This window comes from Sminthopsis crassicaudata, chromosome 3 (genome assembly GCF_048593235.1).
Source record: "Sminthopsis crassicaudata isolate SCR6 chromosome 3, ASM4859323v1, whole genome shotgun sequence".
Taxonomy (NCBI): Eukaryota; Metazoa; Chordata; class Mammalia; order Dasyuromorphia; family Dasyuridae; genus Sminthopsis; species Sminthopsis crassicaudata.
Window position 1 is genome coordinate 369,990,908 of NC_133619.1, and position 19,035 is coordinate 370,009,942.

A 19,035-nucleotide genomic window follows, 5' to 3' on the forward strand; every position below is an offset into this window, starting at 1 on the left:
GGAGCACTGGTGGGTGGAGGATATTTACATTTCTTTTTTGTCTTTGGTAGTCAAGAGTGAATATATTTATTTGATTCATCAAAGCCAAATGAATAAAACAGTAGTTTCGAGCTGTTTACCAAGTTTCTCTACCCCCAATTAGAACAAATAAATGGAAAACCTCCTGAGTATAACTGCTATATTTTTCCTCAAAGAGAAATTGTTTTCAAATAAATAAATGACTTAGAAAGTTGTAAGAACCCATTCAAAATGGGTATGTATGCAATATTTGTGTGGCATACTAACAATTGGTAACCTCTTTCTATTTCTAGTTGTCTTTAGTGAGAGTTTTTAACAAAAACACAAAGTTCAAAAAAGCAAACATCTATTTTTTAGCTTAAAATGTAGAGAAAAATACTGAATACATCTAATGCCATTTCCAATAACTCTCTTGGCACATGAATATGAAGACATAACACCTAAGACTGGATAAAGGAAGGGCTTTCTACTGTTACCTGCATTTTAATGCAAACTATCTCACTATTTTTTCTAGGCATGCCACTTATTTGTGCCTCCAAAGATATTATTTAATCCCTTTCTTCCTCCATTTCATCTCAGAGAAAAATATTATTAGCAGTGAAGACAAAGTAGAAAAAATAATAAATGAATTTACAAAATGTATATACAATCTTAGACTGTAGTTGTAAAAAAACAAACAACAACAACAAAAAAAAAACCATTAAGATAATATAAAACCAGCCTAGTTTTTTAGAGCCACAAGGACCTGCTCTTATTCATTCAGTTGTCATCTTGGACTGATTGTATCACTGACCAATTGTCATAAGGCATGGAGAATACAAGAGAATGCCTGATTATTCTTGGGCATCTAACTAGGTCTTTAAAAAACACGTACCAATATTCCTATAGGATCACATAGAAATTGAATTAAAAATTTTTTTTTTCTGCTAATTCAATGGATTTTTTGTGAAATGCTTTGCCTATTATTAATATTATTTTGAAAGCACAAATTTTATTTAGAATTGCATGAATGAATAAAAGAATCTTATTGAATTATACAAAGATATAATTTTTTTGCTATTTCTCATAATATATTCATAATTATTTACAAACAAATTGTCATATGGAGAATAATGGAGATCATATTTTGCATATACATATAAATAATAGTACTCAATCTATAGACATATTTTCCCCTTTTAATCATCTATTGCACCTAAATTGTCATATATGTTTTCAATTATTATTACTGTATAGATTTGGGTAGGAAGTGAGTCTACTTGTGTGCTGCCACTAGTGTATTTTTCTTTTTCTTTTAAGATTCATTTAAATATGTAATGTTCATGTATCTATAAAAGTGCTTTTTCCAAAGTAACTTAAAGGAAAGCTTGAAAGGATCCCTTTTCTGATAAAAATGACATAACTCTTAATTATTTTGCCTATAGTTCCAAATGATTATAGCTACAAATAAGAATTTTTTTTTTTAAATATTTTAACACATAACTTTTTGAATCATGTTGGGAGAGAAAAAATCAGAGCAAAAGGAAAAAAAATACATGGGGGAGATTTAAAAAAAAAAAAAAGAAAAACAGATAAAAGCATGTCTTGATATACATTCAGTCTCCTTGGTTCTTTTTCTGGATGCAGATGGCATTTTCTGTCCAAAGTCTATTGGGATTGCTTTGGGTTACTGCATCACTGAAAAGAACCAAGTCTTTCAATGTTGATCATCATGCAATCTTGCTGTTACTATGTAGAATGTTTTCCTGGTTGTGTTGTTTTGCTCAGCATCAGTTCATGTAAATCTTTCCAGGTCTTTCTAAAATCAGCTTGTTCCTCATTTTTTATAGAACAATAATATTCCATTACCTTCACATACTACAACTTCTTCAATTGTTTCCCAATTGATGGGTATTTATTCATTTTCTAATTCTTTGCTATGACAAAAGAGATGCTATACATATTTTGCACAAGTGGGTACTTTTCCATTCTTTATGATTTTCTGGGATTCAGACCCATTAATGGCACTGATGGGTCAAATGGTATGCACAATATTATAGTCCTTTGGTTTAGTTCTAAATTACTCTCCAGAACAGCTAGATCATTTCATAATTATACCAACAATGTATCAGTGTCCCGGTGTTCTCATATCCCCTCCAACATTTATCATTATTTTTTCCTGTCATCTTAAGCCAATCTGAGAGTTATGAGGTGGTATCTCAAAGTTGTTATAATTTGCATTTATCCACTTGATAGTGATAAAGATTTTTTTTCACATAAGTATTGATGGCTTTAATATTGTCTTATGAAAATCATTTGTTCATATACTTTGACCATTTATCAAGTGGGGAATGACTTACATTCTTATGAATTTGACATAGCTCTTTATATATTTTAGAACTGAGACCTTTATCAGAAATATGGACAGTAAAGATTTTTTTTCCAGCTTTTACTTCCATTTTAATCTTGTTTCTCTTGATTTTATGGAAAACCGTTTTATTCAATGTAATCAAAGTTGTCAATTTTACCTTTCATAATATTCTCTAATTCTTCTTTGGTCATAAATTCCTCCCTTCTCCAAAGATGTGATAGATAAATTATCCTCAAATAAGGATAGTTTGTCCCATTTATTATCAAACAATTTATATAAATGTCATCCAAACACAAATTACAATAGAAATATGCATATACCTATAACATATAAAATTTTGCTATATATACAACTATCTATCTATCTATCTATCTATCTATCTATCTATCTATCTATCTATATTTATAACTATGTATCACAACATATCCAAACTAATCAACTCTAATTTTACAAATATACATGCAACATATCCAAATTAATTCACACCTAATTTCCTCGAAACCTCTACAAATAAAACAAGCTGATATTTAATGTGTTTTTAATGAACTTTATGTCATATAAATATTTTTTCCCTAGCAGTATAAATACTAAAATAAATTGCAAGGTAAAAATTTCAGGATAATGATCTACTGTCCAGGTCGTTTATTTTTCTTTGACAAAGGACACAAAATTTATGATGCAATGTTGTATATGATTTGGAAATCATATAATCAAAACATTAGTCACATATATTTCCTAAAACCTTAATTTATCACTGCAAAATACAATAGCCAGGTGATAAAAAATGCAAAACCTACCATTGATCCATCTGGCTTCAGGATTATGAACCATAAATTCTTTTCTGAAGAGATCTTCTAAAGACAATCTGGTTTCTGATGAATTTGTAAGTTCATCTAAAATAAAGAGGATGAAACTGTAGTTAGAAATGCAGTTTCTTACCAATAGTCAAACATTTTTTTTTTTTACTTTTAAGTGACAGAATTTCAGATTAAAGTACTAATTTTTTTTTGAAATAAAGACAATTCTCTTCCACTCCTTAAAACACTTTAATCTGAAAATTTGCAATTTGAATGTTATACTATTGGCTGCATATATGCTTAGTATTGGTATAGTTTATTTTTTGTGGCATCATTTATCACAATGGTCTACATGTCCATCTCTTTTAAAAATGTCTGGTTTTGCTTTTTCTTTATTGGAGATTGTGATAGCTGTTCCTGCTTTCTTAAAAATCTTAATTAAAGCATATGAATTCTGCTCCAGTTCTTTATTTTTCTATTCTGTTATCTGCTTCTGTTTTATGGGTAAATTCATCTCATTCACATTTACAGTTATGATTACTGTGTATTTTTCTCCCCCTCTTTTCCTTCTCTCACTTTTTACTATTTCTCAAGTTTATTTTGCTTCTAACCACTGTTTCCCTCAATCTGTGTCCCTTCAATAGAACTTTAAAGGTAATCCTAAAGACTATCTCTGCTTCAGAAACCAGTGGATGAGCAGATTAGTTATGAGAAATTCAATTCAACTACAGAAGGCAAATAGTGAGCCCCTGAGCTGCTGGATAACAAACAGGACTTGGCCATGCATATGCAGCCCCAGAGTAGGAAGCAACAGCCCCAGGACAGCATAAAATCTCTATTGCTTTTCAGAAGCATCTTGGGACAATATCCCTTTGCTCAAATAATAGACCTCAACCTTTTAAAATGAGCAAAAAAGAAAAACATAAGAGCTCTGATCATAGATAATTATTATGAAGATGAGGAAGAACAGACCTCAAAACTTAAGGACAGTAAAGTGAAAACATCTAAAATTGGAGCTTCAAAATATGATATGACTTGGTCTCCAATTCAAAAGGCTCTCTTGGAAGAATTCAAAAAGCATTTTAAAATAGAAGAAAAATTGGGAAAGAAAATAAGAGCTTTGGAAAAGGAAACACAGAAATTATCTGAAGAAAACCACTCATTAAAAAATAGATTTGGCCAAATGGAAAAAGAAAATAACTCTTTGAAAAAAACAAACAAACAAACAAAACAAAACAAACAAACAAAAAAAAAAAACAGAATTGATGAAATAGAAAAAGAGGAAAAAAAATCTCTAAAAATAGAATTGGAAAAATGGAAAGAAAATTCAATGAACAAGTAAGTCATTTAAAAGTTCAATTGGCCAAATGCAAAAGGAGGTTAAAAAAAAAAAAAAAATTGAACAAGTGGAAGTGAATGACTCAATGAGATATCAAGAATTAGTCAAACAAAACAAAAATGAAAAAAAAAATACTTAAAATGTCTCATGGGCAGAATAAAAGAAGGGAAGGAAAAAATCTATTTTTAAAAGTTAAAAAGTTTGCATACCTACATGGGAATACACACACACACACAGACACACACAAACATACACACACTATATATTTGAGAATTGTATCTTTGTTAGAGGTTTACTTAGAGTGGGCCAGTATAATTTGACTTTATGTTGATGCTATATAAAACAAATTAGGTTTGGGCTGGGGGATGATACTGGAAGAAGAGAAGAGGGAATTAAAATGGGATAAATTACATCACATGAAGAGGTAAAAAAGGGAGAGGGTTGAGCATTGTGTGAACCTTAATTTCATTAAATTTGGCTCAAAGAGAGAATATCAGATATATTTAGTTTGATATGGAAACTTGTCTCACCCTATAGGGAAGTAGGAGTGGAAAGAGGAAAGGAATAGGGGAGGCTAATAAAAGTGATAAGAGAAGTAGAAGGGGAATGAGATAAGAAAATGGGAAGGATTGTAAAAATGGAGAGCAGATTGATAGAGGTATTGGTCAAAAGCAAAACTCTAGTGAAGGAGGAAAAAGGGGAAAGGAAAGAGAAAAGTATAACTTGGAGAAAATAAGATGGTGGGAAATAGTTAATTTAGCTATGAATTTGAATGGGATGAATCCTCCCATGAAATTGAAAAAGATTGTAAATTAGATTAAAAGCCAGAATACTACAATATGTTGCTTATAAGAAAGACATTTAAAGGACAGTGATACATACAGAGTAAAGGTAAAAGGCTGGAGCAGAATCTACTATGCCTCAGCTGAAGTTAAAAAAAACAAAACAAAAAACAAACAAGTAAACAGACATAGCAATCCTGATCTCTGATCAAACAAAAGCAAAAATAGATCTAATTAAATTTAATCTTAAAAAATCATCTAGTGTTTAATCCACAACTGATACAAGCTAATAAAAAATTATCAAAAATAAAAATGGTTGTAATTTGTATAGGGCTGAAACTCTGAGTTGATGCACTGAGATAGGACAAGTGAGCACTTAAGGCTAATTACCAATTGGACAATACTCTATTAGCATATGCTTGGAAAATGGCCCCTACCACTATTCTGTGTGGTTCTATCTTTTAGTGTATACAGAGAATTGTGGGAAGGATAAGGGGGTGGAGTAAGACAAGCCAGACCCATTTTGGCAGTAGATGAGGAGAAAGGAGGTCACAGAGATCCTGTGTCCATTCCCTTCACTTTCCCCCCTAAAGACCAAGGATTTTTGCTTATCCTGACTCTGGCTCATTCTAAGGTATTCAGGGTGCTAACCTGATCTTCACAGTAATTTCTTGGTCTTTAGCTTTGAACATGAAACAAGAGAGAGTATACATATAAAAGCACAGCAAAGAGAAGACCTGATTTATTTGATACATTGAATATGTAACCAAATATATATGTGGGGATTTCAAGCTTTTCCCAATCTTGATCCAATTAATATTTTTGAGGAAGTATACTATATAAATGACATTATTCTAGATGATGCAGAGGTCACTGTTTCTTAACCAAAGAGGCTAATGATTTTGTAAGATGAACAACATTTAGACCCAGTAACTAAAGCAAAAGAAAATTAGTAATTAATCCAAAATAAAATCATATACAAAAGTTTACTTAGAATCATCAAATTTATAATTCTGAGGACCTTAGAGATTATCTAATCCAATTCAGTTAAGGAAACCATAATCCAATGACTTAAGATACTTGACCCAGATGGCAAAGTTTGAATCCTTTTTATTGTAAGTTCAATGCTTTAGAGTAAATGTAGATGGCACCATTGAGAATATGACATTTTACCAAAGAATTCAACAGATACAGATGGGAATATTATCAACAATTGCAACATTATTAGCATATTTCTTTTATATGGAATTAATATGAATAATTACTTAGCTATGCTATTTTGTTTTGCTTAGAAAGTTTATATATTTATTAGACGAATTTGATTTTATATTAGTAGTATTTAGTCATTTTTTAGTCATGTCTAACTATTCATAAACTTATTTGCTTCATTATTTATGGTACATTTTAGGAAGATGTAGTTTCCTTCTTTATCCCTGTTATTTAGGTATATTTTTGCTTTTACTTTGTCTGAGATCAGAAATTGCTATTCTGGCCTTTTTTTTTTTTTTTAACAAAAAAAAAACTTAAGCTGAAGAGTAATAGATTCTGCTCTAGCTCATTATCTTTACTATGTGTATGTGCTTCATTTATGATTCTTGTAAGCAAGATATTGTAGGATTATGGTTTTTGATACACACTGCCATCCACTTCCATTTTATGGGCAAGTTCATCCCATTCACATTCACATGCACATTTATGATTATTGTGTATTTCCCTCCATCATATACTTTATCAGGTTTGTTCTCTTTTCTTTCATTCTTTTCATCCTCATTGATGTTTTGCTTTTATCACCTCCCTTCCCCTGATTTTCCCTCCATTCCAGTAATCCACACACACTACCCTTTCACTTAATCTCCACTCTCTACTTTTCTATAGTGTAAGATAAATTTCTATATTCATTGTACTGTGCATATTATTCCTTCTTTGAATCGACAATTATAAGAGTAAGGTTCAAGTGATGCCTGCCATCCACTCTTACCTCTTCCACTTCACTGTAAGGTCTTTCACCATTCTACCTCTTCCTTCCTTCTGCATTCAATGCATTCTCTTTTTTTATTCCTTTTTAATGTCATTCCTTCCAATTCACCTTATAAAACCCTGTATCTATGTCTATTCTTTCTACCTGTACTATTAGTAATATAATTTTAAAGAATAAGTGGGAGGTTTCTGGCAGAGTAAATTTTAAAAAAAAAATTCTAAACTCTCCAAATTTCTCCCACAAACAAAACAAAACTGGATCTCAGGATTAATGTAGACATGTGAAAATAAATAAGACAGAGAAAAACATAAGTCCTCCTGGAACAATTCAAGATAACCAGAAGAAAGACCTTAGGATAGAGCAGGGGTTCTCAAACTACGGCCCATGGGCCAGATGCGGCCTGTTGAGGACTTTTATGCGGGCTTGCCGGGTTATGGCAAATGGACTGAGGAGCAGAGACAGAGTGTGAATTTTTGCTTTTACTATAGTCAGGACCTCCAACAGTCTGAGGGACAGTGAACTGGGCCCCTATTTAAAAAGTTTGAGGACCACAGGGATAGATGTTTAATCAGTGTGAAGTGTTTACACCTCTAGGCTAGCTCCACAGAAACAGCAAGTAGAGGGCCCTGGGAGGTAACCTCTGCCTGAACCACAGGAACTTTTACCTTGAGGATAGTATAGAGAGTCCAACCTCAAAAATTAAATTAAATGACTACCCACACAGAAAGAATTTACAGATCTCAAAAAAGATTTTAAAAATCAAACAAAAAAGATTGCAGAAAACTTTTAAAATTTCAGCTCTGCTCTCAGCATGGAAAGAACACTGTCTCAGGCTTTGTTTTTTGTTTTTCCTTTTTGCTTGATATTATAGGTACTGCCTCTTTACCTGCTGCTGCACCACTGTCTCCCTGAGGCCCACAGGGGACCCTCATGTCTGGTGCTACAGTGAGAGGATGTGTCAGGGTATCTGGAACTGCTAGAGCTCTTGAGGGAGCTGTCATTGCTACAGGCATTTGGAGTCTGACATCTTACCTGGTACTGAGCTGGAATCCTAGTGCTGGTACCTGGTGTGTGCTGAGGCCATTGAGGTGTTTCTGCATTTCCATGCGACTACACTGAAATAAGTAGTAGTATGGCATTTTCTTTCCTCAGGGCTATGCTGAAGCTTATGACACAGAACCAACAACTCTGTTTGCATATACCCCCTAAGATTGCTATTTACCTGTTTGCCCAGGCTATACTGAAGTACTGGAAGTCTGGTCAATGGCAATTGTTTATTTGCCGATGACTATTCTGAAGCATCTAGAAGTTTTTAAAGCTGGAGTCTGCCCATTTCCCTGGCTATTCTGAAGTACATGGGGGATCCTGGTGTTGGCAGATCCCTTCTTCATTGTAGGGGGTCTTAGGATGTACAACTGTTCTATTGAAATGAGGTTTGTTATTGGCCTACTGGGATGCTTCCTGTCTTGTACAATACCCCTTTTTGTTAGGATTGTTACAAGTTACTTATGCACTGAGTTCATAACTTTAAAGGAGTTAAAACCTTTAAAGGAGTTGGCTCATTGGTTCACAAATTAGACTTCACACCTTTAAGAGAGCATACTTTTAAGGAGCTCCCACAAGCCCAGGGAGTACCCACAAGACCATTCTCTGGGAGGATATAAAAGCCCACTCTCCAGGAGTCAGGAAAGAGTCAAGGGGAGAACTTCAGAGAAGTTCGAGGAGATTCAGAGCCAGGATTCAGTGGATTTGCAAGTCCAAAAGATTCACAAATCTAAAGGAAAAGCCTGCACATGGACTTCCAGGAGATTCACATCTAGGACTGACTTCTGGGAAACCCACAATCCCACACTCTTGGAGGCAGTCTGATTCATTTCAGTAACACACATTGCTATGCCATATTTTGCAATTATTTTTTTTTCAAATGAAAAAATTTAGAGCTACAACATTTACTTGTTGTATTTGGTATTTTTGTTTGTTTGTTTTAAACCTAATATCTCTATTAAGAGTATGGAATGTAAGTTATAAAGTGCCTTAGAAACTACTAAGGAAGGCAAGTAACCTCTTTTTATAGGTCATGAAACTTAAGCCTAGAGAGGTCATGAAATAACCTAAGACTGAATCCTAAAATTGCAATTTGCATATTCAGGAAACTGATAATAGTCTCAACTAAAATCAGGGGAAGGGTTTTCAAAAATTGAGCACTGAACTTTTATTAGTTCCAAATATAGATGTGGATTGCTTCTATATACTTCATCAATTCTCAAGTTTAGCAGCATACTTATGCTCACTATGTCTCTTCACAAAGCTTTTGTGTAAACCCCAATTTTTTAAAGACCATAGTTTCTCATAGCTCCTATGAGTTATAGGAGAAAAAGCACATAAGATAACTTATAACTCATAGGTCACTATGAGTTTTTTTTTAAATTTTTAAAATATATGCAAAGATAGCTTTCAATATTCATCCTTGCAAAACCTTGTGGTCCAAATTTTTCTCCCTCCATTTTCCACCTTGTCCCCAGAAAGAAAAATAATCCAATGTATGTTAAACATGTACAATTCTTCTATGCATATTTACAAATTTATAATACTACATGAGAAAAATCAGATAAAAAAAAGAAAAAAAAATGAGAAAGAAAACAAAAAATCAAGCAAACAACTCCAAAAATGATGAAAAGACTATGTTGTGATCCACATTCAGTCCTAAGAGTCATTTTTGGATGCAGATAGTTCTTTCTATCATAAGTATACTGAAATTTGCCTGAAGAACCTCAATGTAAGAGCCATGTCTATCTGAATTGATCATTGTATAATTTTCTTGCTGCTGTGTACAATATTCTCTTGGTTAGACTCACTTCACTTAGTACCAGTGCTTGTAAATCTCTCCAGACCTTTATGAAATCATCCTGCTGATTATTTCTTACAACAATAATATTTCATAATATTCATATACTATAACTTATTCAATCATTCCCCAAATGATTGGCATCTACTCAGTTTATAATTTCTTGTCACTACAAAAAGAGTTGCTACAAACATTCTTGCACACATAGGTCCTTTTTTATGAAGTCTTTGGGATACAGGCCCAAGAGAAACACTGATAGATAAAAGGGTATGCCAATTTGATAGGTCTTTGGGGCTATGATTCCAAATTGCTCTCCAGAATGGAGAGCACTACCAATAATATATTATTGTCCCCGTTTTACCACATCTCTCCAATGCATATCCTGTCATCTCAGCCAATTTGAGATGTGTGAGGTGGTTTGATTCAAATTTCTCTTATCAATAATGATTTGAAACATTTTTTCATATGACTAGAAATGGTTTTAATTTTTTCATCTGAAAGTTGTCTGTTCATATCTTTTGACTATTTGTCTATTGGAAAATGGCTTGTATTCTCATAAATTTGAATCAATTCTATATATATTTTAGAAATAAGGCCTTCAAATCCAATGATCTTGTGATGAAGAGAGAGCCATCTACTCCCAGAAAGAGAAGTGTGGGAATTGAATCTGTAACACAATGTAGCATTTTAACTCTTTTTGTTGTTTGCTTGCATTTTTTTTTCCTTTCTCCTTTTTTTTCCTTTTTGATATGATTTTTCTTCCGTAGCAAGATAATTGTATAAATATGTATACATATATTGAATTTAATATGTTTTACCATGTTTAACATATATTGGGTTGCTTGCCATCTAGGGAAGGAGGTGGGCAAAAAGGGAAAAAAAATTGGAACACAAGGTTTTGCAAGGATTAATGCTGAAAATTTTCCCATGAATATGTTTTCAAAATAAAAAGCTTTAATAAAAAAGAAAAAAAGAATGAGGCTTTTATCAGAACCCTTTTAACCTTATTTGCATTGCTTTTGTTTGTATAAACACTTTTCAATTTAATGTAGTCAAAATTATCCATTTTGCATTCCACAATATACTCTAATTCTTCTTTAGTCATAAATTCTGTCTTCCACAGATCTGAGAATAAGACTATCCTTTGTTCTTCTAATTTGCTTATATTTTCACTCTTTATGTCTAAATTATGAACCCATTTCAACTTTATCTTGGTATAGAGTGTTAGGTGTTAGTCCATGCTTAGTTTCTGCCATACTAATTTCCAATTTCTCAGCATTTTTATGTCAAATAATGAGTTCTTATCCAAAAAAAATTGAGATCTTTGGGTTTATCAATTATTGACTATTGTGTTTTGTAAACCTAACTTATTCTACTAGTAAATTGCTTAATTTCTTAGCCAGTACCAAATGGTTTTGATGACCACAGATTTATAATATGGTTTTAGGTATGGTACAGTTAGATCATCTTTATTTACTTATTTTTTCATTAATTTCCTTGAAAGTATTGGATTTTTGTTCTCCAGATGAACTTTATTGTTTTTCCCCTAGCTCTGCAAAGTAATTTCTTGGCAGTTTCATTGGTATGGCATGAAGTAAGTATATTAATTTAGGTAGAATTGTCATTTTTATTATATATCTCAGCCTACCCATGAGTAGTTGATGATAATGAGTTGATATCTTCCCAATGGATTAGATCTAACTTTATTTCTTTGGGAAGTATTTTGTAATTGTGTTCATATAGTTCCAAAGTATGTCTTGACACATAGACCCAAAAATATTTTATAGTATTTACAGTTATTTTGAATATAATTTCTCTTTGTATCTCTTGCTGTTGGACTTTGTTGGTAATGATTTATGTAGATAAAAATGGTAATGATTTATGTATATTTATTTTGTATTCTAAAACTTTACTAAAGTTATGAATTGTTTCTAGTAGTTTTTTAGTTGATTCTCTAGGATTCTCTAAATATACCATCATATCATCCACAAAGAGTGATAATTTGGTTTCCTCACTACCTACTCTAATTCCTTTGATTTATTTCTCATCTCTTATTGCTAAAGTTACCATTTCTAATACAACATTTAATAGTAATGATGATAGTGGGAAAGTGTTCCACCCCTAATCTTATTGGGAATGCTTCTAGTTTATTCCCATTACATATGATTTTTGCTGATGGTTTTAGATAGATGCTACTGATATTTTAAGGAAAAGAAAATTAATTCCTATATTCTCTGAAATTTCTAATAGGAATGCATGTTGGATTTTGTTAAATGCTTTTTCTGCATTTATTGAAATAATCATATGATTCCTGTTAGTTTGGTTATTGGTATAGTCAATTATGGTAATACTTTTCCTAATATTGAACTAGTTCTGCATTCCTGGTATAAATCTTATTGGTCATGATGTATTATCTTGGTGATAACTTGCTGTGCTCTCTTTGCTAATATTTTATTGAAGAGTTTTGCATTGTTATTCTTTAGGGAAATGGGTCCATACTTTTTTTTTTCTTTGTTTTGGCCCTATCTGGTTTTGGTATCAGTACCATATTTGTGATATAAAAGGAACTTGTTATGGATCTTTCTTTCCCTATTTTTCCAAATACTTTTTCATATTATTGGAATTTATTGTTCTTTAAAATTTGGTAGGATTTTCTTATAAATTCATGTGGATTGAGATTTTTTTTTTCCTTAGGGAGTTGATTAATTGCTTATTCAATTTTTTTTTCTAAAAGGGAACTATTTAGGTAATTTTTTCCCTCCTCTGTTAATCTGGGCAATCTATATTTCTGTAAGTACGCATCAATTTTGATTAAATTATAATATTTTTTGCATACAGTTTTGCATACAAAAAACTCCTAATTATTGCTCTAGTTTTTCCTCCTCACACTTTTCATTTTTGATACTAGCAATTTGATTTTCTTCTTTCCCTTTTCTAATCAAATTAACTAAAAGTTTATCTATTTTTTTTCATAAAACCAACTCTTAATTTTGTTTATTAGTTCAATAGTTTTCTTAACTTCAATTTTCTTAATCTCTCCTTTTATTTTCAAAATTTTAAGTTTGGTGTTTAATTGGATGTCTCACTACTACTGAATATGCAGAATATATGGACAAAAGTGCTGAATATGATTTTCATCAAAACAGAAAGGAATCAGAAAGTTTTAGAATTCCAAGGTTATTCCTACCCTACTACTTAAAAATATACTTTTAATTATTGGTGCAGGTTTTTTTTTTTTTTTTTTCTTGCAGGTTCTATAGTTTGAAACAATGATATTTCAATTATAAGTATAAATGTATATCCATAGTTAGGCTAGCATTAAAAGACTTTTAATGAACAATTCTTTCAAATTATCTAAGATATAACTTATAATGAACTAGTTGTTGTTGTTCTTTATCCTTCATTCTCAAGGACTATGAAATCAGAGAGGTGATGCCATGACATGCAAGTGAATTAGATTTAAATGTGGCAGTACTGTGTAAGGTCACGTGTCTCATTTTCCTCTCCAGAGCCATCTGGATCCAGTGGCAAAATATAGATCATGATGATTGGAGACAGTCCTGAATGAAATCAGATACACTGGTCTTTTTAAGCTAAAGTCTTCAACAGGTCCCAATGTGACCAATACTGCAGTCATTCAGTGATAAAGGCTAGGTAGCAATTGAAATAAAGTTTCCTCTTTCAATTAGGTCAAAAAACCCAAAATGAATAAATAAATAAAGGAATAAATCTGGAAGAGGAAGACCCTCAGTGTTTCTGGACAAAGCAGGTCCAGATTCAAGGACCACTATGGATATATACATATATATATATATATATAGATATAGATAGATAGATAGATAGATATAGAGATAGATATAGATATATAGATATAGATATAGATATATAGATATAGATATATATAGATATATAGATCTCTCTCTATATATATATATGTGTATATATATATGTGTGTATATATATATATATATACACACATATATATATATATACACATATATATATATATATATTATACTGAGCAAACCATTTATCCTCATTTCAAAGCTGCTATTGATTGTGTAGTGAAGTAGTAAATATGCATCACCAGTTAAATTTTTCTCATTTCTAGTTCCCTATATCAATAAAACCAAAGATCTGGGAATAAAATAAGAATTAAAATGCATAACAGATAAATAGAAATCTTTACTGAAATACTTTCAGTTATAGCCCTTGTTATTTACATTGGACAATATTTACTAATATTATAAGCTGCAAGTGACCAACATTCTGGTACTTCTGCCTTGATTTAATTTACTTTGTTTCTGTCTTGGAGATATACATACATACACATAATATACATGTGTATGTCTCATACACACATGTAGATAGAAAGAGATACATATGTTCCTTTATATCTATATCTATATCTATAAAACAAATATATGTATATATGCATATAGAAATATGTATGGTTGTAATGTTCTTTGGCTTGTTTTTCTTGGGGGGGGTTTAGGTAGCCTTTGTTTCAGTCTGAGTATTCACACAAGAGCAGTCAGGAGTTAAAATCCAAATCATTTATTATCTCTTTCAAAGTCTTATCTCCTTTCCTGGGGCCTAGTTAGGTTTCTTTTAGTCCAGATTCTTTATTATCTCTTTACTGGGGCTGGGCAGCATTCTAGAGAGGCTTTCAGACCAGCCTTGGTCTCAGTGGAGAAATGCAGGAGGAGAGCCTGCCACCAGTGGCCTGACTGAAGATAGAATGAATTTCTGTTCTTGGTTCTGAGAGCTTGAGCTCCTGCCTGTCTTCTATTCCTGTAAAAGCTTCTCCTCTGTCATTCTCAATCCCTGCTTATATGCTCTATACTGAGTATAAACCAATCATTATATCACTAGTAAATCATTATTTATTGTAAGATTAAATGAACCATGCTAAACTAGATAACCATTGTCTCACCAATTCCACTTAGTACCTTGTTTCAAGTACTGGCCCATAACATCTCCTGCTTTCTTTTGCTTTTAGAACATAAGTGGTCACTCTCCCTGACTTCTCAAGGAGGTGAGAATCCCAAAAAGGGAGGTGATCACGCCTTCCCTGACTTCTCACAAAAGGGTGAAAACACCATAAAAGGAGGATATCATGCCCTTCCTGATGTTTCAGAAAGGAAGATGAAAACAACAAAAGGAAATGGGAAATCAAATCAGCTTAGTAGGTTTCTGAATGGTCTTACCTGAAACTGCTATACATAACTCCATCAACATGAGAGTTATTACACATAATTGCATAAATTACATAAGCACATAGCAATATAACACAGGCTAGTAGTGATGTGACAAATAACATGAATCAATATGAGGAATTATACATGTCCATAAGTCCTAGAAATAGTCAAAAAGGAATCTATTGTCCATTAATTCAAGTGTGTAGGGAATCCAAGGATTCCTGCAAATTTTGAAGTCCTGTATCAATCTCATCATATCTCAGAGAACCAATAATTCCTTCTGGTTTTGAAGTTCTGCAACAGTCTTATCAATTTTTTTTATTTTTTTTTTAATCTCAGGGACTCCAATGACTCCGTGGTTTTTGAAGTTCTGAAACAGTCTTACTGTCAGCCATGCTCTTTCAGTGTCAGATGTTTCTTAGGTCTTTTTTGTTTCGAGGTTTTTCTCTTTTACTATCTCTCTCCAGGTGCTCCTTGGCAACCATCTGATTCCTTCTCCATCTGTAGAGATACAAGCAAACCCTTTCCCCCAAGCAGTTAACCTATCTAGTCCCTTCTATTTACCACTTTCTAAATCTTCCCTCATCACCTGGAAATTACATTGGAGCTGTTTGCACTGGACACTGCCCTTCTGTTGGATTAAAAAAAAAAAAAAGCTTATATGCTCCCCAACTATAATCTCTTTCTGCTACCTGATTGCTTTTTGGCTGATTGATCACATCAGATTCCTGAACTTCCAAAGACTCTCTGGATATAACCTCAGCTGCCATCATGCCCCACCTGTTTTTTGTTTGAGGTTTTGGAACTGGGCCCTGCCTCTCATTTTCCTGGGTCAATCTATATTCAGAGGCCCAGTAGAAACCCTTGTTGCATTTTGGACATAGGGTTTTAGGTTTTCTCTCACCCTGTCTTCTCACTCTATGTCTCTGCCTACATTGAGCTTTCAGATGTCCAATTTTTACATATTAAAAGCATCGCTGAGCTTCTCTAGAAGTCTCTTGCCAAGAGGAACCCTGTCTTCCCATGTTCATCATAATCTGGGAATAATAAGTATTTGTGCCCACTGTGGCACAGAGTCCTCTAAAGGACCATCTTTGTAAACCTCATTGGCATTTTCCTTAGCCACGTCTGATCATTGTTTCTGTAGCTGCATTTTTTCCAATGGTTCTTGTGACAGCAGTTTGCAGACATCCCACAAAATCCACAAAAAGGTTCATTGGGACCTTGCTCTATTTTTGTGAAGGCTTCACCTCCATCTTGTCCTGGGAGGGAGCCCCATGCTTTGATAGAAAGAGCAGCAATTTGCTCATATGCGGATATGGAGTAATTAATCTGTGCTAAAACATCTGCATATTGACCTTTATCTTCTAGTTGGTCAAAGGTAATTTGTATATAAACTCCAGTTTGCCTATTTCCTTGGGTTTGTTCCTTACAGAGTTCACTATATTCTGAAAGCCACAACAAGTTTTGTCCATGTTCTAAACATGTATTTACTATGGATTTCCAATCACTAGGGGTTAAAATTTTAAAAGCCAAATTCTCTAGTAACATCTTAATATAAGATGATGTAGCCCCATAAAGAGTGAAACCCTTTTTCAAATTCTTGATTTTTTTTTCCAGATCAAAAAGAGTGTATCTTTTTCTTTGTTGACCTGGAGAGTAAAGTTCTTCAATCACAGGGGATACATTTATTAAATCATATATACCCTTTCCTTCTTTTTTTAACCTTAACCAGGGCCTTTTGTAATGTTGTCATATGCTGCTTCATAGCTGGTGCTGATTGTGTTACTGCCCTTCCCCTCCTTCTTCTCACTCCACCCATGAAGGGTTAATTGAGGGAGGCAGGTTAGGGGATGGAGAATATCCTAATGGCTCCTGCTGTGAAGCACCACACTCCTTAATTTCAACAGAATTGCACTTAACTCCATTCTTATCTGATTCTTCATGCTTTTCACCTAGTTTGGCTGGATCCTCCCCCTGCTACTCTTTCTTCTTTTTCCTTGTTCTATAACTTATATAATTCTTAAAGCCAGTTGTATTAAGTTATATGTATAAAATGTTTCTTTGGAAATTGAGTCAGGTCCATTATCATTGTAATATTCACATATTTGCTCTCCTACTAATTTCCACTCGTCTGGATTGAATTATTTTTCCTTAGAAATCCAAGGAGATATATACTGTATTGTTTTTAAAGTTCAAAGATCTGCTCCCAAGTTATAATCAAATCTTGTTTTTTTTTTTTTTTTTTTTTTATAAGTTTAACCAAGCTTTTGACAAATTTTCCTTCAGGTGGAGAAATATCCTTTTTAAACATTTTTGTCCCATTTTAATTGGAAAACTACTTTAGCTCTTTACAAAGTTTCCTTCTTGTACTCACCCTAATTTCTGAGTCACAGATGAAGGTCCGTGGCCCCACGTTCAGATGCCAAAATGTAATGTTCTCAGGTTTAGTTTTCTTGAAGTCTCTGGGAGGAGCTTTTGTTTCAGTTCAGTAATCACTACAAGTGTAGCTAGGGGTTAAAGTCCAAATCCTTTATTATTTCTTTCAAATTCTTGTCATCTTTCCTGGGGCCTGGTTAGATTTCTTTTAGTCCAGATTCTTTATTATCTCCTTCCTGGGGCTGGGCAGCTTTCTGGAGAGGCTTTCAGACCAGCCTTGGTCTCAGTGGAGAAATGCAGGAGGAGAGCCTGCCACCAGTGGCCTGACTAAAGATAGAATGAATGTCTGTCCTTGGTTCTGAGAACTTGATCTCCTGCCTGTCTTCTCTGCCTCTGAAAGCTTCTCCTCTGTAATCTCAGTCCCTGCTTATTTGCTCCACACTGAGTATAAACCAATCATTATATCACTAGTAAATCATTATTTGTTGTAAGATTAAATCAACCATACTGAACCAAGCTAAACTAGATAGCCATTGTCTCATCAATTCTACTTAGTACCTTGTTTCAAGTTCTGGCCCATAACACATGGTTATATAGTTACCATAATTTGTACCTACCTGTACATGGCTATACATATACATATATATGTATACATATATATAAATATATATATATATACATATATATGTATACATATATACAAATATATATGTATACATATATATATGTATACATATATGTCTATATATACATATATAGTGGTTTTCTCAAATTAATCTAATATTTGTGATATATAATAACAATAGTCCATTTCTTTACAGAACATGATTTGATCATTTGTGGACAGATTTTTCCCTAGCAAATTTTAATCACAAATAAATGTACTATGAGCATTTTAGTATATATTTGTCTTTTCTTTCTGTCATTAACTTCTTTAGGATCTAGATCTAGTACAATAAAGGTTATATTGTCAGTATTTAGTGGAACATACATACTGCCTATTCTTTTTCATCTCAAATTAGAAGATTAGGCCTACTACCTTATAGTGATAAACTTAATGATAAATAACTGTATCCTACTGCTGTTAGCTATCACCAATATATCTTACTTAAATTGGTCTTTGTGAAAGATAAAGGTATTTATATAGGATTATGAGATAAGAGGTAATTTTGAGAGGATGATTTCATTATTTCCTTTCCTCAGGCAGTATTTTGTATTTTTAAAAATTATGAAGAAAATTGATATTTATATTTTCAAATTTATATTCCAAATAAAATGGAAATCTATACCTATGACTCTTGATATATTCTTAAAATAAAGCAGGTTTAAACAAAATATTACCCTTA

At 32.7% G+C, this 19,035-nt stretch overlaps 1 protein-coding gene across 1 annotated transcript in view; it reads right to left on the reverse strand.

Moving 5' to 3' along the window:
* Nucleotides 1-19,035, reverse strand: part of DPP10 (dipeptidyl peptidase like 10) — an 887,847-nt gene that overhangs the window by 621,448 nt on the left and 247,364 nt on the right. The window contains 1 exon segment of the mRNA XM_074301856.1: nt 3,166-3,261. Within this exon segment, the coding sequence (XP_074157957.1) occupies nt 3,166-3,261 (96 nt within the window).